This window comes from Python bivittatus, unplaced genomic scaffold (assembly GCF_059951505.1).
Source record: "Python bivittatus isolate LINGU-HERP-01145 unplaced genomic scaffold, Pbiv_v1 ctg000840_np1212, whole genome shotgun sequence".
In the NCBI taxonomy this organism is placed as follows: Eukaryota; Metazoa; Chordata; class Lepidosauria; order Squamata; family Pythonidae; genus Python; species Python bivittatus.
The window spans coordinates 46,204,186-46,229,065 of record NW_028277113.1 but is presented as its reverse complement, the minus strand read 5'-3'; the positions used below and the strand labels follow the sequence as shown (position 1 = coordinate 46,229,065).

The 24,880-nt window shown below is 37.3% G+C and overlaps 1 protein-coding gene across 5 annotated transcripts in view; it reads right to left on the bottom strand.

The window, feature by feature from the left end:
• Positions 1-4,279: 4,279 nt before the first annotated feature.
• CHD7 (chromodomain helicase DNA binding protein 7) overlaps positions 4,280-24,880 on the bottom strand; it is a 203,298-nt gene continuing 182,697 nt past the window's right edge. For 4 of the 5 annotated variants that reach the window (XM_088130933.1, XM_088130936.1, XM_088130935.1 and 1 more), the window contains 15 exons: positions 21,542-21,631; positions 21,079-21,182; positions 19,757-19,886; positions 19,376-19,448; positions 19,102-19,153; positions 18,342-18,570; positions 18,000-18,208; positions 16,276-16,950; positions 15,338-15,498; positions 13,451-13,682; positions 12,687-13,126; positions 9,687-9,908; positions 9,212-9,352; positions 8,627-8,731; positions 4,281-7,316 (listed from right to left, as the gene is read on the bottom strand). In XM_088130933.1, coding sequence (XP_087987059.1) covers positions 6,372-7,316; positions 8,627-8,731; positions 9,212-9,352; positions 9,687-9,908; positions 12,687-13,126; positions 13,451-13,682; positions 15,338-15,498; positions 16,276-16,950; positions 18,000-18,208; positions 18,342-18,570; positions 19,102-19,153; positions 19,376-19,448; positions 19,757-19,886; positions 21,079-21,182; positions 21,542-21,631 — 3,808 coding nt within the window. In that variant the 3' untranslated portion in view covers positions 4,281-6,371. Of the gene's footprint in view, positions 7,317-8,626; positions 8,732-9,211; positions 9,353-9,686; positions 9,909-12,686; positions 13,127-13,450; positions 13,683-15,337; positions 15,499-16,275; positions 16,951-17,999; positions 18,209-18,341; positions 18,571-19,101; positions 19,154-19,375; positions 19,449-19,756; positions 19,887-21,078; positions 21,183-21,541; positions 21,632-24,880 lie in introns of all 5 variants that reach the window. The other variant, XM_088130937.1, reaches the window with a different exon arrangement.

Genomic DNA, 24,880 nt, shown 5'->3' with positions numbered 1-24,880 from the left:
GAAACTTTGTCCTTCTAAGTACCACAGAGCCCAACAGTTGACATGGATTTACATTTTAAAATAAAAAATCCAGCATACTGACACCTGTTACCTTTTTCTAGCTTTGTGGGAGAGCGATGCTTTATTGTAACACAATCACTAACTGTAAAGTTAGGTCTTTCTTGTGTTGTTCAAAATAGACTTCTTGATGGTACATAAAATACACAGCGAGTACTCAGTTGTCATCCAGTCAAAAGACCTGGAACTGCAAACACATCTTCCTGTTACTTTCAGCTGGATAAAGTGTTTCCAGTGGGAGGATTCAGACAATTAAGGGACAATTCACAATTAAACAGTGGCCAGCACTGTCAAAATGACATGAAAAGCTGTAACAACATTGGTCTTAAAATGAGGAAGTTAAGATTGACCTCCACACACACACACAACTGTTGCAGCACCTGCTCTGTGGAATGATGTATCCCCAGAGATTCATGTGGATCCCACCCTTATGCTGTTTCAGAAACATTTGAAGACCTGACTGTTCTCCCAGGCACTGGGGACAGGGTGATTGTGGTGCCCCCTTCTGTTGTAGGTGGTTTATAGTTGGGGTCATGCTCTCCTGGTCAGTTGTGGGGTTTTTTCCCCATGTATTTTTTTAACTGTAAGTCACCCAATTTATTTATTGATTAAATAAATAGAAACTAAAACCAAAGAAATTATCTGATTGACAATTATTCTGTGCAGTTCTAAACAAGGGAAGTAATGAAAAGAAGGGGAGGTGGGGGAATGACAAGAAAAAGTACTAAATTCAATTTGCGAAAGGTATTTTACAAGAGGAAATGATCAGGATACGTAACCAGATTTTCATCCCATCCAGAAAATTTAAGAAGTGCCTCAGTTGTGGTCTTCTGTATATCAAAGGATATGTGTTATTACATTTTCATAGATGAGCTGCTCTTGAAGATAGGCTGGAAATTTCAGGTATTACAAAATAAGGTAGCAAAGCACTGACTGGAACCAGATGTTAGGACCATCTTATGTGAGTTGTACCCTGTTTTCACTGCAGCACAAATAGTTTCTGATCTCAGTTTAAGGTGCTGGTATTAACTTGGCAAGCTTTCACTGCTTTGAACCACAATATGTGAGAAAATACCTCTTTCTGTATGTTCCCACATGCACTGTAAGATTATCTTCAGAGCCCCTGCTGCAGTCTTCCATCATGCTGAGGTCCAGCAGGTAGCTGCTGGGAAGCAGCCTCCCCAAGGATGACCTCCCAGAGAGGCACAACTGGCATCTGCTTTATTTTTCTGGCACCATGCAAAAATGATTTTATTTGTCCAAGCCTTTGAACGTTTTAATGCATTCATATTCTAATATTTGGTTAACTTGTGTGATGCCATGGAACTCTCCATCCCTGGCCCCATGCCTTTGTTTTCATTGTTTATATGCTGCATATTTTTACCCATCGTTTTTAAGCTGCCCTGGGAAGATATTGTTATGAAGGCCAAAACATAAATTTTAAACATAAATACTTGTAATGCAGCCCAGTACACTTGTGTATAAACACAAGGCATTTGTGGTGACCTCAGCATTCATCTTGTCTCAAGTCTCCATTCTCCATACATAACTGGCAGATGGCCAGCTTTCTCCAAGAATGTGAGGACTGATCAAGAGAGAAATAATGGCAATTACATCAGAAAGTCCAGTTGTGAATTTGCCATTTAAAGCTTTTGGAGGTAGTGGCATGGCTTCTCCTTTGTCTAAAAGAGCTGAATGTATCTGGAAACGAATTAGGCTGATGTAATCTGTCATGGCTCTCCAGGCAGCCTTTAAGAAAAATGCTGGTTCATTGAAGGTCACACTGTAAATTGGTGTACAGCTCAAGTGGCCACTAACACAAACACATCACTACATCAATAAAGCTGAGTGTGCTTTTTGTGTCCAAGATCAGGGATTGGATCAGGGATTTCTTATTTTTTTTTTTCACATGGTGACCCTTGTTATGCATTAACTGTTTAGTTATAGTAATGCTGCTCTGTAGCACCAACTGGTAAGTTTTGCAAGATTTCTTCTGTAGTCCGATCACCCCCCCCCCAAATTAAAATGCAGAAAACACAAAAGACTGGACAGAAAAAGTAATTTCAGGAAAACAAGACCTAGGGAGTTCCATTGCCTTAAACCTCCAACTTTGCAAAGAGACAAGAAAATGCAAAATCCATTACATTATTTGGGTGATAGCAAAAATCTGGTTCTTTTAGAATTGTGAATCTATACTAAGATTGAAAATATTTAGTGGCCATGTTTACACAACATACTTCAACCTAGTAAGGAAGACCAAGTAGATGCATTTGCGTAACCCAGCAAGCTTCACTAGTGCTAAAACGGCTTAGATTTTTTGTGGTTTAGCATTATGTGTGTACCCAGCTCATTTAATTTATGGTTCAGTGTATTGTACAAATTCCAAAATTAGGCTAATCAGTAACCAGGTTAAGTGTATTATGTGAGTGCAGCCAGTGGGACATGCTACTAAAACAACCATGTGTTCATTGGGCTTCACTTTATGACTGAGAGAGGGTGAAGAATGCTGGAGCAATAATCTTGTTCCTGATCCAGTTAAACCATTTAATAATAAAGTGCAATGCCATATCTAAGCTTCAGTAGTTCTTTGCATTTTCTAAAATAATCAATCTCACACCATCTGAATATAAGTAGAAGCCACTACCAGTATTTCTAAATTATGGTAATATAGTATAGGAAAAAGTCTTCATAGCAAGTCATTTCATTTGTGAGCACATTCCGTAACCTATTAATCTATCAGTAGGGTGATTCTCATTAGAAAAAAAATGGTTCAGGACAATGGGTTAAACAAGTTACCTCTGAGAACTGTTCCTATCAAAAGTGTACCTTTCCCCTCCTTGTGGTTATTTTAAGGAAAAAAGGTATCAGAAATATTTAGCGCAAATTTTTGGTGTTTTGTTCCTTAATATACATCTAAATAGCTATATAATAGCAAGTATTGAACAAAGAGATGAACATTTTGACACACACACACCTATCCCTATTTTGGTACCAAAATATGAAAGATTTGGGAAAGCACCACTATCTTGTGAGAGCTACAGAGATAGCACCATCATGTATATATACCAATATCCTTCCTTTATTTAAAGAGTACTTCTGTCCAAATTCTTATACACAGGTTTTGTAGCATTTTAGTACACTGATACCAATGAAACTGTAATGAAATTGCAAGTTCTGTAATAATCTGTGCCAATTATAGACTTGCACTTCTATAGTGATAGCTAATTCATTTTGGTTGCATAGCTTTATAAAAAAAAATGATTCCAATCTGGAAATCATTAGAGGTGAATTGACAAATTAGACACTACAATTTTATTAAGTAAATATTGGAGATATATTATTAAGTTTAATTATTTTACAGGGATGGGGTTCTTTCCAATTTCTGGTCAGCCCATTCCAATACTGTATTCCAAATGCTTCAGAATCAGCAACGTCCAAACTGAAACAGCCTTTTTGTTCTGTGGATTGCTTCCCCCTCCTGCCATACAAATACATGCATGGCAGGATGTAAGGTACTTTAGAAGGTGCTTGCCTTCTATTTACCTATTTGGTATTGGTCTACGCAAGCAATCTATGATCCTGCGTGGTAGCAGCAGCACGTAAGGAAACTGATATCCAGACTGCTCTGTCCATGCACATATTGATGGAGAAATGGAAAATTACGCTTATGTTCAAGAATAAATATACCATCAATTTTCTGTATGAAATCTCTTTGCAATGGAAGCCTAAATGTTATTTTCATTAAAACGTGGACCTATAGTCTCACCTGTTTTCCCAACAGAAAGGATGGTCTCTCCTGCACTTGCTACATGAAAAACCTTCTCAGTTTGTTTTTTTTGCTATTGATTGATAAAATAATAAAATAAAATAAAATAGACCTATTTTGTACTGACAACTTAAGGCATTATAAGACAATTAACAGTCGCTTTCTGTGAAATGGGCGGCTATGTAAATGTGACATATAAATAAAATAAATTTGTAGAGTTGTGAAATGGACACACAGTAGCCAGAAATAAAACATTCTGTAGGTAGGTAGTACATGTGTCCTTGTTTTTAATTGCCTTTGCTCTTGACAGTTAAAACTCCTTCCCCAGGGATATCATTAACCTTCATTAAATTACTTTCTGCCAGTATAAAACATAATGCTTTACATTATGCAGAGACAAATATTTCATAGTATTACTTTTACCATGAATTCCAGAGTTTGTTGAAAATGAGTCATTAGTGAAAAATTTAACAGGCAGATATGAATAAAGACACAAGGTATGCCATTCTTGATCAGATTGATGGCTCCCTCTATGTTGGTTTCTAGATTTTTATAACAGACACCGTATGTGAGTTTGACAGGAAAGAATAACGCATGCAGTCGACTGTGCAATAACACATACAGAGGGAAAAAAATCCTGACCTCTATTAGCTACTATGTTCTATTAAAGTGGAGGTAACAAGACATTTTGATCTTCACTAATTCAAACAGTGCATATCTTTCAGTTGCATAATATTTAGTTAGCAGCTGTTCAGTATTCATTTTGTTTTCACTGTTCATGGCAATTCTCACTCTACACTCAATTCTGACTGAAATGGGTATTTTGAAAAACAGTCAAATTAAACTTTATTAGCAAGTCCTACAAAGCTAGAGAAATATACGGGTAGCTTTAATAATATTTATTCTCCTGATAATTGTTACAGCATTCTGGAGTAGTTGAGGATTTATCTAAATGGAGCTGAGCATCCCGGTGAACTCTCTTTTCTCCCACCAAAGTGAAATGCCTACCTCTTTAACTTCATGGCAGGGTTGCTATATGCTCGTTTTGGTGACAGCACAGTGAAAGCAGTAACTCTCAAAAGCTACATTATCCAAGGTCATAAAAAGGTACAAACCAGCAGCTCTTCAGAAGCAGCTTAGGTGTTCTATAAAGTGGGTCAGTTTTAGTTTCCTGCAGGATGTTTGACAGTGCTTTCTGGCATCTCAGGCATTAATCTGCAGCCCACCACAGCGCCTTTATGTTCCTTGCTCAAACTACAGTATTGTGTTTTTCTACCCATTAACCAAGGATAAATGACCTAGATATCATGCCTATCAAAGCCTCATTTTTCTTTTACCCTTTTGTTCTTTAATGTACCACATTATCACACACAGAACACATTTGAAAGTATGTTGAGGGCGTAATGCAGGTCTTTGTGCATCTTTCTGAAGCTTCAGTTAGGGCTGAACAATATGAATGTAATTCAGGATTTTTCCTTTCGTCTATTCCCACAGACTACTAATTTAGTATATTTAGAGATAGAAAAGCTGGTAAAAGAAGATACAAGACTACTGTGATATATTTGTTTCTGTTGAGCAGTTCTGATCACTATATTCTATGAATTACACCTTACATATCATGAGTCACTTTTATTAAAAGCATCATTACTACAGTTGGCAGCAATTTACATCTTATCTTACATGATAGCAATTTCCAAGGTGGGGGGGGGGAATAAAAAGACATCACAAAAAAGAAAAACAAATACATTTACAAAGTCATGTCTGTAAACTTCAAGGCTACTTTAGAGTTGAGGTAATCTGTTTAGCTTTGTGGCTAAAGTAACAAAGTCCTTTAATTTAAAAAGGTACCTGATTTTTAAAAAAAATTGTTTTACCAGTGCATTACAAAATCACGAGACGATTTAACTGTAGTTTTATCCTGCAAGAACCTTTTCAGTGGGCAATTTCCAAAAGGTACTCTTCACATTCAACAGCTGCCTTATTATTGCTGTATCTCAAGACAGAGAGACATTCACACTATCATGGAGATTGTCAGAGAATGTGTGTATATATGTGTGTGTGTGCATGTGCACATATGTGCACGAGTGAACTTCCATACAGTCAAAATGATATGTAAGAATGATATGTATGTTAAAATTCATCTTGACCTTCACAGCAAAAATTAAAAATTAATAATTAAATATATAACTTCATACTTCCTTTCAGCAGCACTTCCTTCTATTTAGTGCCACTCTATTACAAATTGCTGCTTTATAATACCAATGGTACCAAAGGAAAAAAAAAAGCAGAGCATTATGTCAATTTCCTTAAAAAGATATGATCACCTCTCCATTTCATCTCTTCTAGGGATAATAAATAATGCACTGCACAATACTTAATGACCAAGATACCTTTTGACTCATCTGTATAACATGACTTGAACTTTTTGTTTGCTACACTATGTTACAGAACAGCTTATAAAACTAAGTATGGACATTAACTGTGAGTGTAAACAGTAGGACTACCACTTGTCAAAAGTTTAAAACACTTGAACAGTAACTTGTACTGCTTAATCATCATTTTCATGGTTTTCTATTTCATCCCCCCCATCAAGTGAGTCTAATTCTTCACCCTGTGCTATTTCATCTTCTAAAGCAGAGGAATCTGCAGTTTTATCAAGGCTCTCCTCTGCATCACTGCCCTCTAGATTTTCTTCATCTTTAAAGGCAGATCCTTCAGTTTTATCAGTAACCTTCACATCACTGGAGCCCACTGCATTCTGAAGTCCCGCTAATGCTGGGAAACCAGGTAGTGTCAATCCTCCCAATCCTGGAGGTAGAAACATAGAAGGGTAAAACAGGCCAGGGGCCATCGTTGACAGAAGGAAAGGATTGAAGGTTAGAGGGTTGGCAGGCAATCCAGTGTTGCTTGTGGTGGTAGCAGAGGCCGCAGCAGCAGTTGCACCAACAGATCCATTTGCAGAGTCAGTAGCTGAAACAATGTCTGTGCTTTTCTCAGAGTCTTTGTTCTCCTCTTCATTCTCATTCTTCTTTTCTTCTACTTTTGAAGTGCCATCTTCACTTTCTCCTTGACTGGAAGCCATAGTGGTGTTTCCAGAAGCAGCTGTTATTGGGTTATTCAACAATCCACTCAGTCCAAACATATTGGGCAACCCTGCCATACCTGGCAACATCAGAGGCAGCATAGCAGCTGGATTTTTAGAATCACCTCCAGCAGCAGCAGCAGCTGTCGCTAGTCCTGGAGGGAAGCCCATGAGACCTGCAAGTTGGAGAGATTGGAGGTTTTGTAAATTCTGAAGGCTTGCGAGATCCATTCCAGCGAACAGACTGTTCATTATCAGTGGGTTAATTCCCGATGTTGAAGCTACAGCAGCAGCTGCTGCAGCTGCTTTGGCAATTTCACTTTTTGGCCTTCTCCCTCTTCTGCTTGCACCCTCTTCCCGCACAACGGGACCTGTGAGAAGACGGTCAAACATGGATTCTGGAACAAAACCCTGGATAATGGCAAAAAAAAGCACAAGCATACAATTATGCTTTCATTTACAAGGATGCCTATATACTGAGCATTTTACATCATGCTGCTCATATGATTCACAAATGTATATAATAAGGGGGTCTATTTATTAATTTTATTTCCCTACTCTGATATCAACATAAGTTAAATATATGAGTTATAAAAGTTATCCCTAGTAAAAGCTAGCTTTTTTCATCAGATTAAATCCAAGGAACACAATTGCAAAAAAATCTCAGAAGCAAGATGTAATGTTCGAAGGGCATGACTGAAATTTTCAAACTGATTCTTCTTAACTGGGGGTATGAAGGGGCAAAATAGATGTGTGAAGCACTGCAGAAGCATTATACACTTCTGAACTTCTTTTATTCCAAAACATGACATTGCTAAATATCAACAGCATAATTGGGAAAACTACATGGGGTCCAAACACGGTGCTGAGTGCTGTGAGTTGTTCACCTGTGAAAGGGCTTACCAATGAAGCACATATAATATGTCATATCAAAGAAAAAGAGAAAGTAAAGTTACATGAACATAGATACTTATACGTCCTCGATTGGGTAGCCCTCCACGTCCCACATGCCCTTGTCACTTCATGGCTCAACTATTACAATGCGCTCTCCATGGAGCTGCCCTTGAAGACCACTCGGAAGCTGCAACTGGTCCAGAATGCAGCAGTCTGAGCAGTGGTGGGCCTGCCTTGGCATGCTCACATGACACCTCTGCTTCACAAGCTGTACTGTTTGCCGCTATGCTTCTGGGTGTAATTCAAGGTGCTGGTTCTCACCTAAAAACCTAAAAGACATGGAGCCCACTTATTTGAGGGACTGCCTATCTCCTGCAATTTTTGCAGTTGGTAAAAGCTGACAGATTAAGGACACTCTGGGTCCCCACACTTAAACAATGTCATCTTTTGGGAGCCAGGAAGCACGCCTTCTTGGTCATGGTGCCTGCCCTTTGGAATGAGGTCCCCTGTAAAAATCTGGATAGCTGCCACCTGGATATTGCTCCAGAAAGCTTTAAAGACCTCCCAGGTTTGGGTTAAGGTGGACGGAACTTCCCGTTTTAGAGGTGTCGGATATTGGTATCTGTTATATAAATGTTGATGTTAGTGTCTAGATTGCCATTTTGTTATTTCCCTTATTGTATTTCTTATTTTATTGTATTTGTTGTTGTTTTTTTTAATACCGTGAGCTGCCCAAAGTAATTCTGGAGTTGGGTGGTACCAAAACTGAATTGAATTAAATTAAAAAAAAAGTTCACCATGTAATTAAAAAAAACCCTATTACTTACAGACTGCTTAACAATGTCAGTCCAATCTGGAGCAACAGCAAATTCCGGATTTTCTTCCAGCCATCTTGGCAAGTCCTTCATTGGTGGGGCCATAGCACCACCCATCTAGTAATATATATTAAAGTTTAATTAAAGAAAAGACGATCTGCTATTTCATGTAAGGTACAGAGTTTATCAAAAGTAGCCTATTATTTATTTATGAATACTGATGCTGATAATCTGAACTTGATAAATGGTTTATTAAACATTATTAATAAATTAAGTTCAAAAAAGTTTATCAAATAATTTAAGAATATTGCAACTCAAAATCCAAAATGATCACAGAATCAAGCCCCCTCTTCCATTGTGATGTTTGATGTGAGAGACACAGAGAAATAACTCAAGCTAGCGGTTATCCAGGCTTCCCTTGAAGATCTCCAATGAGGGAGAACTTTCCACTGTGATTCAATACAGATAGTTCAAACAAAATGATACAGAATGTTTGATATGGCTGAGGTATGTCATTTTATAAAGAAGTAATATAAAAATACCTACCTGAAAATTAAATGAAACGATAGTCATAGAGGAAATTAGTCAGTGCATTACCTTTTTCCCATTCCGTTTATTTACAACAGGAACCCTTTCTTCTCCAGTTAAGGTGTTTATATCCAATTTATTAGGATTTCGACATCTGTGCCGTTTTTGCTTCGGTTTCTGAAATGGGGAAAACAGCACATCTGCACTCTTCTAAGAAAAGGAAAAAAGACAATGATTTCCTAGACATTAATACTTTAATTTGTAAAAATATGTACAAAACTTTTTATCACTGAAATAAATTACAAAGACACATTAGAATATTACATGTTCTAACACTTATTATTTTAAAACTAAAAAATTACAAATAACAGAAATACAAGCTTTTCAAATAGGTCAGATACCACAAAAATAATCTGACATTTTCAAGGTTACAACTGTTTTGCTTACTTTACTGCAAAGTATTTTTTTAAAAAATGTTCTAATAACTCTTTCAAATATAAATAAAATAGTAAAGTAATAAAACAGAAGGATAGTATCCACTTACTGGTACATAACTTGGCATATCAACAGTATACATGGGATGCAATTTAAGCCATTCAACTAAATCCTTGTTTTTAGGTGCATCCTCTCCCACTAGTCTGGTCCCATCTTCCATATTAATGACAGGAATATGAGTGTCAGGATCCAGTTGCCCAGGAGATGGAATGTTTCTTGGTGGAGGAGGTTCCATTTCTTCATCAAACACTTTGGTCACTTCTGCATCCTCCTGCAGAAAGTTGAAAATTCTATTAACTTTCAACATAATGCTAATTCAACAGGAGTGATGCATAAAACACATACAGTGGGGCAAAAAAGTATTTAGTCAGCCACCAATTGTGCAAGTTCTCCCACTTAAAAAGATGAGAGAGGCCTGTAATTTTCATCATAGGCATACCTCAACTATGAGAGACAAAATGGGGAAAAAAATCCAGAAAATCACATTGTCTGATTTTTAAAGAATTTATTTGCAAATCATGGTGGAAAATAAGTATTTGGTCATCTACAAACAAGCAAGATGTCTGGCACTCACACACCTGTAACTACTTCTTTAAGAGGCTCCTCTGTCCTCCACTCATTACCTGTAATAATGGCACCTGTTTGACCTTGTTATCAGTATAAAAGACACCTGTCCACAACCTCAAACAGTCACACTCCAAACTCCACTATGGCCAAGACCAAGGAGCTGTCGAAGGACACCAGAAACAAAATTGTAGACCTGCACCAGGCTGGGACGACTGAATCTGCAATAGGCAAGCAGCTTGGTGTGAAGAAATCAACTGTGGGAGCAATAATTAGAAAATGGAAGACATACAAGACCACTGATAATCTCCCTTGATCTGGGGCTCCACGCAAGATCTCACCCTGTGGGGTCAAAATGATCACAAGAATGATGAGCAAAAATCCCAGAACCACACGGGGGGACCTAGTGAATGACCTGCAGAGAGCTGGGACCAAAGTAACAAAGGCTACCATCAGTAACACACTACGCTGCCAGGGACTCAAATCCTGCAGTGCCAGATGTGTCCCCCTGCTTAAGCCAGTACATGTCTGGGCCCATCTGAAGTTTGCTAGAGAGCATTTGGATGATCCAGAAGAGGATTGGGAGAATGTCATATGGTCAGATGAAACCAAGGTAGAACGTTTTGGTCTAAACTCAACTTGTCGTGTTTGGAGGAGAGAGAATGCTGAGTTGCATCCAAAGAACACCATACCTACTGTGAAGCATGGGGGTGGAAACATCATGCTTTGGGGCTGTTTTTCTGCAAAGGGACCAGGACGACTGCTCCGTGTAAAGGAAAGAATGAATGGGGCCATGTATCGTGAGATTTTGAGTGAACACCTCCTTCCATCAGCAAGGGCATTGAAGATGAAACGTGGCTGGGTCTTTCAGCATGACAATGATCCCAAACACACCGCCCGGGCAATGAAGGAGTGGCTTCGTAAGAAGCATTTCAAGGTCCTGGAGTGGCCTAGCCAGTCTCCAGATCTCAACCCCATGGAAAACCTTTGGAGGGAGTTGAAAGTCCGTGTTGCCCAGCGACAGCCCCAAAACATCACTGCTCTAGAGGAGATCTGCATGGAGGAATGGGCCAAAATACCAGCAACAGTGTGTGAAAACCTTGTGAAGACTTACAGAAAACATTTGACCTCTGTCATTGCCAACAAAGGATATATAACAAAGTATTGAGATGAACTTTTGGTATTGACCAAATACTTATTTCCCACCATGATTTGCAAATAAATTCTTTAAAAATCAGACAATGTGATTTTCTGGATTTTTCCCCCCATTTTGTCTCTCATAGTTGAGGTATACCTATGATGAAAATTACAGGCTTCTCTCATCTTTTTAAGTGGGAGAACTTGCACAATTGGTGGCTGACTAAATACTTTTTTGCCCCACTGTAATTTAAATGGGGAGTACCATTAGCCTTTTAAACATTGTTAATAATGGTAAACAAAAGAAATTCAATCTTGCAAGTATGGCCAGATGTACATAGCTATCTCACCATTGCTTATACATATAGTTCTATGGGCAAGGCAAGGGGAGACAAGTGAAAAATGTGATGCCATGTGTCACAAAAATACATAACAGCAGTCATTCTGGTATCATTGTGATTTAGAGCAGATGCATATGGCTATATGGTAAGGATAGAAAACTTTTATAAGGGCTTGTGGGCACATTTGGAAGTTTTAGGTCATGATGGGTATGGGTATACCTAGTATTAAAACACTAAGTTACCAGATGCCAACCTGGTAAGCTTATCTTGGCCACCCTTAAAACTCCAGAATGTTCTGTACACCCTGTTTCCTAGTCTTCTATTTTAAATGGATAGGTGGGCACTCTTTCAAACAAAACATTTGGCTGCAAATAACTATCAATTTATTTTCTAAAAAGGCCTATGTGATCAAGAAGCACTGTTTTAAATGAAATATTCCAGAGGGGTAGCCATGTTAGACTTTTGCAGCAACAGTCTTCTGTGACTCATCTGATGAAGCAGACTATGATCCATAAAAGCTTGTGATAATCAATTGCTTAATATTTAAGATACCACAAGACTTCAATGTTTCTATAAGTTTTTCCCAGATTTATTTCCTATATTCATAACCCCCATATTAAGGATGGGCAATTTCCTGGTGGCTCTAATAAAAAAAAGTAAAACAACAAACAAACAAACCCAACTGGGTCTCCAAGGGCTCTAGGATGAATGGCTGGTGAAATCTTCAGAGTAGGTGGAGCCAGAATGATTTCTCCTTTTTTGCATTTTTATGGGAATTAATGGAAGACATGTCTCTTTAAACTTCTCCACATGGGAAAAATCAGCTCTTACATGCTCCAGAAGTAAGCTAAATATTTCACGTTACTTATTCTGAGATACTCTGGGGGCTGCTAAAGGAGTTGCGTGGGGTCCACAGGTTAGTCCCTATGTTTTGTCAAAATGATCAAGTATTTTACTGCTGTATATACCATTGTGAAAAAAAAAATGAAAAGAAAGTATCTTCTTACTGCTGTCAGTGATGCTTGCTTGCTGCTTATAAATAAAAGATCAAGACCTTCTACATTTTTCCTTCTTCCTCTTCTCCTTTTCATGGGTGGCTCTACATCAATTAAGGAACCATTTAGCAGATGTCTTGTCGGTGTGCGAGAGAGGCCTGCTTGTAGCAGCTCCATTTGAGTTTTAAAGGCATCAGACACTGGTGTTGAAACAGAAGATAACAGAAACTTTGAAGGAACAGCTGAAAAAGTTGAGGTAGAACTTGTTGCCTCCCGTGAGGCCTTTGATAAGTCTACAATTTTTTCTTGCCCATTTTCTGAGACAATCTGTGATTCTCGCAATTGGGCAACCATTTCCATTAAATTTCTCCTCTTGGCTGCCCTTTCGGCCTCAATTTCAATCTTCCTCCTCCGCCTCCTCCGCTGGCGTGGAACTGATAAATTGAGTACATCTTCCTAATGAAAAATTAACATATATCATTATGAGCAATGACTTTACCATTCCTTTTTAAAAAGAAATGTGTTCAGTTTTCAGTACATTTTTGAAAGATGGAAAAAACATAATATGATTGCACTGGCCCAATCAGTAATATTTTCCAGCCTGACCAATATTAAATAAGCTAATTATGGTTTTTATCCTAATGAATGTGTCATGAAAACTATTTTCAATTTAAATGCTATTTATTTTTGTTTATTTTCTCTCTCAAAAGTGGAGTTTATTGCCACTCATGTTTTCTGCTGCTATTTTGACCCTTTTCCCTTTGATTATACAAAACATGCCTTAGATAACTGAGGAGATATGGAGACATCTTCACTGCCACTGATGCTGGCCTGACCAACCATGGAGAGTTCAGCAAAGCTTCTTTTCTGTAATGGGCTGTCCACAGCTGCTGGTGTATACCCAGGTATAAGCCCCTGGAAATCAAACATCTGGCGTCTATTTATTGGCCACTTTCCCTTCAGCACTGCTTCACAGATGTTGTCTAATCGGTTGATCATTACTCGATCCTACAAAAAGAAAATACATCATTCTATATAAACTAGCCATCTGAATTTTGCTAATGCATTGTTACTATACAGTTTAGCAGATTTACTAATTTTAGATCCAAAATAATTATAATTAAAATCTGGATCAGAAAAGTATTCCCAATCACCCTGAAATTATACTGAATGCAAATAAATGAAAAACAGCAAACATTTCTGCTAATGGTAATCAAAGTAAACAAACTGCTGAATGTATTTTTTTTTCTGAGCTTTTACTATTGCTTGAACATTTCAAAATTGAACCCAAATTGACAAGCAATAGTGTAATTACTACACAATTAATAGTATAATCTTTACTCTCAACAACTTTGTCTTAGATAGGTCAGAGCCAACACCATCTGCAATTCTGTCCTAAGAAGTGGTTCTTTATTAGTGTCACTATCAATAAAGTTCGGCTTTGTGAAAAGGGTACCAATCTAGGAACATCCCATAAATGTCAGTTCTCATTCCACACCCATTATCACTTCAAGTTTCACTCAAGCATGTATACTGAAACAATTTAATTATACTCAAAATACAGGGAAATGCAAAACATGCACTGCTGCATGGAGAATACTTTGAAACCTAACTGCACATCTTTGGGACTTTTAAGAATATGCTTTATATAATACCCTTCTGATTTTTCTAGTTAAGAAAGTTGTACTACTTGGCCAATAATATTTGCTTTTATAATTTGGGTGCTGTAAAGAAGACTATGTTTTCTTGAGCTGTTGATTACTGACAACATGAATATATTATATTTTCTGCTAGTGGTGTTATTTGTACATTTGTACTATATTAACTGATTTACATTATTTATTTAAAGTTTGTTGTAAACCAGCAATACATTAATTTTAAGCCACTTTCTGTGGAAATATGCAGTAACAGTATGTTGAACCACATATATTTGTCTAAATAATTATCAATATTTGGAAATTACTGATTGATAACTGAACAGGATCAGTCTTCACTGCCATAAACTACAAAACAGCGTAAAAGCTGCCAGCAGATTTCAGCAGCTGCAGCCGGCTGCTTGTTTTCCCCAGGAATAAGCCTATTATAACAAGGGTTATTTTCCCCTAATCCAGATGGCCCCGTTATGGTGATTAGGAAGCTTAAGACTTTTACTACTTTATTTTTCTCTAGCACCCGCTAATACAATTTCACTGCTATAGCTTTATCTGCCCTGAATTTGAGGGTTTTTTTTAAAAATAAAAGCTATGGGACAATCTTTGCCTATTAAACCTTTTTAAGATTACAAAAAACTAAAAAAAAAATCCACCTACATTACAACATCTAGGAAATATCATAATACTTACTTTAAGTTGTTGATTCCTGAATAGCATGCCTAGAGGGCACCCTCTAGGAGGTAAGGAACAGGAAAGGAAGTCTCAATCTGAAAAAATTAATTTATTTTCCCTGTCCCATTATTATGCAGAATAGCTAGAATACCTCTAATGGAATCCTTTTCAGTTGTGAAAATTAGAAATGTTTAGCTGTTGAGTGCCTCTCAACCCCCCTGAAGAGAATCTGCTCTATAGCTTTAGAGAACTACATTATGATATACACTATAAAGCAGTTCAGAGCTGATAACTTTTCAGAAATCGGATGGTAAGAATCATGTTATATACTGAACAAACCTTAGGCCAAAAAGAAAAAGCAAATGTTCTTTCATGAAGCAGCTGGGCTACTGATGGGTCTCCATCTTCCATATAAAATCCATCACGCGTTTCATCCCTTGCAGTGCTCAGGGATGCATTGCTTTCTTCATCAAAATTCTTACCCCGAGAAATCATTCCTGCTGAGAAATAACAATCACCAAAAATTAGCTCCCCAAAGTAGGGCACTTATGATGATGATGATTTATATGATCATTGAAGTTTTGATCTGATAAAGTCTTTATTGGGAATTTTCTATACATCATAAGGGACAGCTATTCATGTATTTTATTTCTGAAGTGAAGATAGGAGAAAAAAAACCCTAGCAATTCTGTTGGAGCAATTATAAATACTTAGTAAAATTTAGTATGTTATTATCAAAATAATTTTCTAGAATGCTCTCTTACTTAGATTATATAAGTTAATTGTTTTATATTCTATTTTATTATAGCTCAGAGTAAATAACACAGGTGGCAGTGCTATTTCTAAAATGTTTACATTGCTATCCTTTGTTAGAACCAAATGAAATCGTGGCTATCAAAGTGTGTTCTCAAGCTCTCTTGTCCATTACTACTGAACTTTCTTTACAGCAGTGTTGATGATTAAGCCTGTGCTCAGTTCTCAGAAAGCAATAATGAGGTCAAACAGTCTTGGCAAGTGCCTTAAGAATATGGTACAACATCTCCTACAACACATAAGGATTTTTGGACAGATGCAGAAATTCCTCGGTAGACAAATAAATGTGGAAAGGTTTATCAAAAAAAATAATAATGAAGTCTTGCATTCCTAGAACTGCACTTTAAAAAGTTTCAGTGAGATCAGATTTAAGGAGAATCTTAAGTCCACTGAAAGAACTGCTAAGAACTGGCCTGCCAAGTATAGTCAATATAATGTTTAATTCATATTATATATACAATTACCTTCAGGTTGGGAAGATTCTTCTGACTTGTCATCATCATCAAGTTTTTCTTCTTCATCATCTTCTGAACCTTTCTCAGAAATTGATTTAGGATCAACTTCTGTACTCAGTTCTATGTCCTTTATTTCACATTTAACAGGAGCAGCCTCAGCCTCCTCCTTATCACTTTTTACTGCAACATCTGCTGCTTCCTCCTCCTCTTTACTGCCAGACTTTTCTTTGGCTGGTATTTTTTCAGCACCTTCCAGTTTAACCTCAACTTGTTCTCCAGATTTTTCATCTTGTACTAGTGAGGTTGGGATAATAGACATTGACTGACTACAGCAAACACCCAGTGGATTTAATAGAGATATGGTAGTCAGATTACCACCACCTCTATTTTGAGCAAAATTTTTATGAGAATCAAGAAAAGAAAGTTCAGGATCATTCAGGATATGATAATCTGTCCTGCTGACTCCATGTTTAGCAGCTCCAATCAATAAATCTTTATCATGTTTGCCACATTCCCACCATTCTGGTAAATCCAAACTTGGCTGACACAATTTTAGCCTCTCTGCCAATAGTGGGTGATGGAGAACCTGTTCTCGAACTTTCCGCAAGAGTTCTATACGATATAAAGTTCGAGAAGCACGTTCTTCCGTGATAGGCTCAATCACAGTAGAAAGATCAGGAGGTTCTGTAAGGAAAAAAGGGGTATATGGAAATTAGGAAAGCTTTTAAAATTAATACATATCAAGCAATATCCTGTGCTATTTGATTTTAAGAATAGTTTTTTTAAGTTGTATAATGTAAGTTATAATGAGGTTTCAAATAATTCCAAAATTAAAATAAACCCAACCAACACCCCACCCCCTCAAAAAAAGCTGAAGCAAACACAGTTGTAGTTATTCTCTGCAAATGCAGAGAATCTTAGTTGCTCTTAACTGCATCAAGCTTGACTTGAGACCTTAAAGGCCACAGATCAGTTGCTGAAGTGTTAAGAGTCAGTTGCTCAGGTTTTTTTTTCATTTTCATCCTTTACTGAATTACAGTGTAGCACAGTGGTCAAGATGTTGCACTAGCACAGGAGAGGTTCAAGTCCACTCTTATCAGTGGAATGCTGGGTGGTTTTGTATCAGTCACATTCTTTCAGCCCAAACTACCTTACAGGAAAGTTGCAGGGAAAACCTGAAGGAGGGATGCTATGTTTTCTGCCTTGAGCTCCCAATGGAAAGCCGGGATATAAATCTAACAAATAAACAGTAAATAAATAGATAAACTCTAGCTCTGCGTGCTAATTCAGAGAAGGAAGCAGCACTCTTAAAAGCACTATTATTAATTACAGTTGTTCTACAGAGGAATTCATCCTATTCATCTGAGTGTTGGAAGTCTAGTGGGAGCAAGGGTACCTACAATAAGCTCCACCTACAATACCCCAACATATTTCAAACATGTCTTCCCTGTTCTTGTCATGCTTAAGCAGTAAGGTCTTCAAGTCTGAAGGCAGCTTTTACTCCCATTTGCTTTAATGTGAATTAACAGAGCTCTAATTTTACAGAATTAGAACTCTACAGTTGCAAGACTACAGCATGTGACTAACATGGATGCATGCGTGTTCGTAACTGGAAATGAAAGTGTAAAAGGGAAAATAAACACAGATCCTTAAAAATTTCCACCTGCACTTTTCTAGTGTCACCACCGCTAATAAATGACAATTTTTACTATTGTGGAAAACAATGGGCTTGCCTTCATCTGGTTTGGCTGGCATTCGACACACTCGCCTACACATAGCTACAAAACAACTGAAGTACTTCTCCAAACTTTCGTCAGATTTCTTATCAAGTCTGGCAAAGGCTCTGAACTGGTTCCAATCAAACTGTTGCTTTATAGGTTCAAAAATAACTCCAAAAGTAGACACAACACGATAAAAATCTGCTTCCTCTCTTCTTGTCCACCTAAAAACAAAGAGATTAGCACATCAGAATACTTCTAAGAGTCCAACTGATTATCAGATTCTATTTTAAAGACAGTAATTTACGTTGCAAGGCAACACTCATTTGTATGAGAAGGAAGCTTGAAGAAACTTACTTTTGACGTTTTTCTGTTATTATAGCTTCTCTTTCTGCTTCCAGTGCTCTCACTTCTTCACGAGGTCGCCGTCGACGCCGGTCAGTCTTCATTAGAGCTTCTTGCCTCATTTGTTGCCTTTTATAGCTACGTTGATAGGCAGTAATGAGGCGGCGCAAGCGAGTAGTCAGGGTTGAAGTGTTTGGCCAGTAGAGTTGACCAAAATCAGCACTATTTTCACTGTGCTTGCCTGGAGAATATTACCAAGGATGATAAGAGGTATTCATAACCAAAGACAAATACCAATTTGCAACATATCATCTTAAAACATCCAACAAAAACACCTTTGATAAGAAATCCCTCCTCAGAGTTAAAGGAAATTTCATGAAATGGTCTTTGCAATTACTACCATGAACAATTTTCTTAACTGTATTCCAGTGGTAACATTCAACTATATTAGATAATACAGATGACAATGTTCATACTCAATCCACTTCGTGTGATTGTGTATACACTTGGAAATTTAGTCTCTGTCTTAAATGATTTTGCTGGTTAAGCTTTGCCATAATTAATTTATAATATGTATTATATATGAAATAAAAATATGTAGAAGAATAACAGAAGTAAAACCGCCAAAATGCATTTAGCACATTTCACAGTCTATAACACAAACAGGTTGATCCTTAACACACATCAGATCACATTTTTATCATTATCCTCTCTCTTCTTTCGGTTTATCTTTCTGATAAAAATCTTCTATCAGATTTTTATAAAATCTTACCTGCATGGAGCTCTATGGATTCTTCCTTGTCAGAAGGTGAATTTGCAAATTCCTTTGACAAAAAAAAAGGAAAATATATTGAATAATAAAGTTTCAAGGAAGCACAAGAGGTAAATTCCAACACACACACACACACACCTGGAAAATACAGTTTCAAAATAACCTTGTTATAAAACATGTGTATTATAAAATATTAACATTATTACAACAACATTTGTATGTACGTATGTATGTATGTATGTGTCTCTGCATTAGCATGTCAATAGATTCTTACATCAATTTCATCCTTGAATGGAATTCTGGTTGGTTTATATTCTGGGTCTTCATCTTCTCTATCAAAATCACCTCTAAATGAAATAAAATCCAGAAAATAATATCAGAGCTAAAAACTCAAAACTTTTTTCAATGCTTTCTATCCAGTATCATGAGGTTCAATAAAAAGTAAAACAAAGAATCCTAAAATCTCCAGCAAAAACAAATCCCCCCAGTAAAACCTATTATTATAATAAAAAATTATGTTTCATTTTCTTCAACATAAATATTAGTTTGAAACATTCCTATGATGAGGATCCAGAAATGTGATGCAATAGGTGAAGTCAGGCCAGCATACACAATGCAGTTAAAGTTTATTAATTTTTTATAATGTCCTGCTTACCCATCACCACCATCTGTTAATAGATCTGTCCCTCTCTGCTCAGCAGCAATGGCCTTGGCATCAGGCATGCCAACCCGTTCCAGAAAACACAGAGTAGAGTCTGCTCTCATAGAATTGTACTTCTCATAACCTGCATTCAGATAAACATACAAAACACCAACATCTATAAACAAGAATCCTTACAGATTATGCTTTCTTACTGATCATAAACTAAGAAAACCTTATTTTAAAAATCCCTTTAAGTAATGACACTGCCAACGAAGATCCTGAAATATGTGTGAGTAAATGATACAAGAGAAAGATAAATACAAGGATAGATATTCATACTCAGTATCTAGTTACTAGTTGCCCTTCTTCCATTAGATGCAAAGGTAGTTTGGGAGATAACTACTTCCTTTTGGTTGTTCTGGTCCCACTGAAACCAGGGTGTTACACAGGAAATACATACATAGACAAATACATAGGACGATGCATGACTGTAATATGATATTGCTCCCATCATGGTTTTCAGACTGTTTTTTTCTTACTGACCACATTGACTAGGAAAATGGCAGATCCCAACAGTGCATGGCACAAACATGGTTTTTAGGCTAGACTTGCCTCAGCTGAGCCCACAAAACAGAACTCCTGTATATAGGCAGAGCAGCACAATTCAATTAGGATTTATTCTACAATACACTCTCCTTAACTGCTGTACAGCCTCAAGCCAAACTGTAATCATGAAAGGTTTTATAAGCCATCATTCTCCCCTTTAGTCAATCTGGGCTTCTGAGAATACTGCAGCAGCCTCCAGAGAATTGGGATTATAATCAGGATTTGCTCACTGTATATATCATGCCAGCTCTACATCCCTAGTCTTTCAAAGTTAACAAGGCTGCATCCCACTCAAGGGAGCCCAGAGTTCTCAGCACTGACATTTGTGAAATATTGCTTGGAACAAAGCCCAGGAGGCACTTGTACAGATTAATAGCAGAGGTTAAGCCCACCATCCACTTTGACACTGGCTGGCAGAGTTAGTAAGTGAACAATGTTGGAAGCAGAGTTTATGAAGATCTGTAAAACTATTTGGCTATTATTTAAACAAATATGGTTTTGTGTTATTTACAGCCAAGAAAGTAATGTTTTCTTCTGAAATATTCTGCAAACATTTAAAAACAGCATCTGATATTTACAACTCAAATACATTTTTTTTTAATGCAGAAGGAAAAAAGGGAACAGAAGCCAACAGTTCTTTGGAACTATACTTGTTAATATTGTGACTGAATATTGGTATAACAGAAAGCTTTACCAAGGAGTTCTGTTCAAAGTATGACATCACTTACCATGTTTGAACACTCCAATTAAAAGAGATTTATCTGCTTCCTTATCCCACCAGTCTGTAGGAACTTCAGCATGAAATGGTTCAGGAATCCAAATATCAATCTCACTATAAAAGAGTTAGCATTTCCAAATAATTTTGAATGCTGGTGTGTCAGAAGGACAAACTTGTATAACTGGGACTACACAAGAAATTAAGTTATCCAAATAAACCAAGATGGTATACTTTCTCCCACTTTAAACCTTTATATTAGATTTACGGATCAAAATTGTTCACTGACATTCTGTCAAAGTAGTTTTCTCCATGAAATGAACAATTCTTCATCCTTACTGAGCAACCAAAACATGCACTGTTATAATAAAAGAGCTTGAACAGATATGTTTAATCTTTAACTTTTTATGATCAAAAATAAATATTCACATGAACAGTGAGCATGAAGCAACAAATAAACTTGAATTTGCACTAACCTTGAATCAGAACCCTCTAAGATCTTGTCAGCTTGGTCCCCTATAACTTCTTGCCTCAGATAGTACAGCATGCGGACACGCAGCAGGACCCTGGAGAGGAAAACAGAGAGGGGAAAAAGTTCTTAACTTCAGGACTGTTTGCCAACAGTGGCTTTTGGCAGCTGCTGCTGTTCATCCATCATCCTGCCAAGGCTGATTAGCCATGCTGTATGGTAGGCTTGAAGCGTGACAGATGGTGGCACATAATCACCTCTGTGTGGTGCTTTCTGTTGGCTTCCAACAGGCCTGCCTGGCAACCGCTTAGACTGCACAGAGAGGGATCGAGCTCAGCCCAACCCAGGCGCATTTCATTTAGTTCTACCTAGTGCAGCTTGTGAAGTTTAGACACGTACTCTACCACTGCCTCTGAAGTATTGAAGCAAGTTTGTAAACAACTGAGCAGATGGCTTTCAGTAACTGTTCTGCTTCATTATCTCATAAAATTTCCTCAGCTGCTGCCTTAATACCATTTTTGGAAGCACATCAGAAGTTGTAGGAATAAACGAGATATAAAATCTGGTTTTACTACCTTACAATAAACCCCCAATATGGAATGTTAGACTTGCTAGATTACAAAAATCTTTGCTTCAGAGAATGGGAAAAAGTCAGTGCTTCCTGAAGAAATTATTTAAAAAAAAGTTTTTGCCAAATTTACTCCTCTATTACCTATTTACCTTAGAAGACAACAGAAAGTACCCACATTTAGCTTTACTGTGTAATGCCTCTAAAAGAATACCAACATTTATTTTGGAGCCATAATCCTATATTCATACTTAAAGACCAAATTGATGTAATTAAACATCTACTCTCTTCCATTCTCAGTGATGCTAGAAAACTATTAAAAGAAATACACTGAAAAAACATATTTTACTTGAAATACTAATGACTATCTTACCCAGTGATGTGAACTGGCAATATGCTCTCCACATCTGCCCCCCTGCTCTTTTCTGAAGCTCCTCGTCCCCACAGAGTAATGTTGGCCAACTGGGAAAAAAGCCCAAAGGTATTCCTGCCTTTTACTTGGCCAGCCATATACTCCTAGTACTTTGTGCAACATCCCTGCAGCTTCTATCCCAGCCCTTTCCTTATGGTGATAAGATACCCCAAAACAGCTGCAATATTGCAAAAGTCTTTGAGACACCATTTCTTCACACAATATTCTGTATATCTACAGAATAAAAAGCAATATCTGAGATGCTGTTTCTAATCTAGCAATCATCCTACACAAATGCAAAGCATCCTGCAACACAGGCAGCACCTAGTGGAGAACCTTCTAGTATGAAAAGAGCATAACTTATTCAACAGCTACCTTATATAATATTTATTATTAAATAAACAAATGTATATGGCTGTCCATTTACCAGAGGAATTCTGGATGACAAACAAGGATAAAAACATAATACAATTTTAAAGAAAGAGAAAAGAAAAAAAGATGTTGAGGCTCCAATAAAAATTTCATACCCATAGATCACACATAACCATGCCAGAGCTCCATTAACATTGCCTGGGGAAAAATCAGGTCTTCACCACCTTCCTAAAGGCCAATAGGGTGGATTTCTATGTGTATAGAGGGAGCATGTGATGCTAGCCAGGCAAACAGCTGCACTGCTCTTAGACTTCCCCTGTCCTTGGCAGATAACTGCCATTTCTGTCTTTAAAAAACAAAATACTCCAGAGACTTTGGTGGTCTCTAACAACCGAACACTGGAAGGGTTCTTCAGCTGGTCGGGTACACTGTTTCCTGTTAATATACCAACATGGGGAAAGTCAGGGATTGCATGACTGGGCTCAGACTTCTAAGTAGCTTAGTTAGGGATCATCCAGTACTCCAAGCTGAAAGAGTTGGCCATCCTGGATCTAGCCAAAAATAAGCCATGCGCACACAGAAATGGGCCTACTCAGCCCCTAGTCTACCCTCGTATCTTGATTGTTTTATTTTTTTAAAAAGTGTTAATTTAATGGAACCATTTTGAGACTATATTATCCTTCAATTCTTTTGTACTTGTTTTTCTTCCTTTTTAAACTTTTCAATTATTTATAAGTTATATGCTAAAAATAAGGAATTCACTTGGGATCATGTGATCCAATTGAATGTACTCTGCAATATCTGCTAATGTAAAATATAAAAAATTACTGATTTTTAATTTTTTTATTCAGTAAAACAAGTCAATAATGTACATATAAACACATACTGACCGGAATACAACCCCTGCCCCCCATCATTAAGCAGGCAAAAAAGCATCTAATATAAAATTACAATGTGTGTTTACTACTCCCTTCAGGAGTAGTAAATAGGCAAAGAAGAAACATATTGCTCAAGAAACTCAAGTCAATAGCAGCAAAAAATACATAACTCTTGTAGTATTATGGTGAATGCATAAATGTACTTTTACTCCTGTGTCTAAGTAGGGATAAGGGATCTGTGGCCTTCCAGATGTTCAAATGCTGAATTTGAATTCCTAGCACCCCTCATTCTTGGTCAGATTGGCAGGAATTGCTTGGGACTGTAGTTCAGTAACATCTGGAGGACCAAACATTCCCCATCTCTTGCCTAGATATTTTAAATTATCATAAGCAGCAGTACCTTAAGCAGCTCTATGGATCCTGACAATAGCTTTTGGCTTATCATAATAAATAGCAATACAGGTACTACTCATTTAGTGACTGTTTGCAGTTACAATGGTAATGAAAAAAGTAACTATGCAACCAGCCCTCGCATTTATGACCTTCAAAGGTCTGTAAAGCAAAGGAAAGTTGAAGTAAGATCATAAACACAGTTGCAGTTTCACTTAGCAACCACTTCACTGAGTTGCTAGCCCCAATTAAGGTCACTAAACGAGGACTACCTGTATATCAGATAAACACTGTGTGGAAAGAGAACAAGTAGAGAGAAAATTAAATCAAGAATAGTAAATCTTTATGTACTAATTAAAACAACATCAGCATTTTTCTCTCCCCCATACACATTACTGCTAGCACAACTCTTTGTTCTTGCTAGTACAACCTTGAGACTGAAAATATGCAAGGAAAATTCAGGTGTTACCTTTATTGCATTCTGTTAAATGTTTGAACGGTCTAAGTTATCCATTCTTAAAACATGATTGTATGCTTGGGAGATCCTAGCTCTATATCCAATCATTCACACATGGGTTGGAACCCTGATTGTGAAAGATTCTAGCTCATGTTGAGTGATACAAGGACACAAAGCTTCTAGTTGCAGACAACTGCACTGCAAGCATGGAGATATCCTTTCACTTCCAATCACTAGTATAATATGGATTATTTTGATGTGCTGTATAT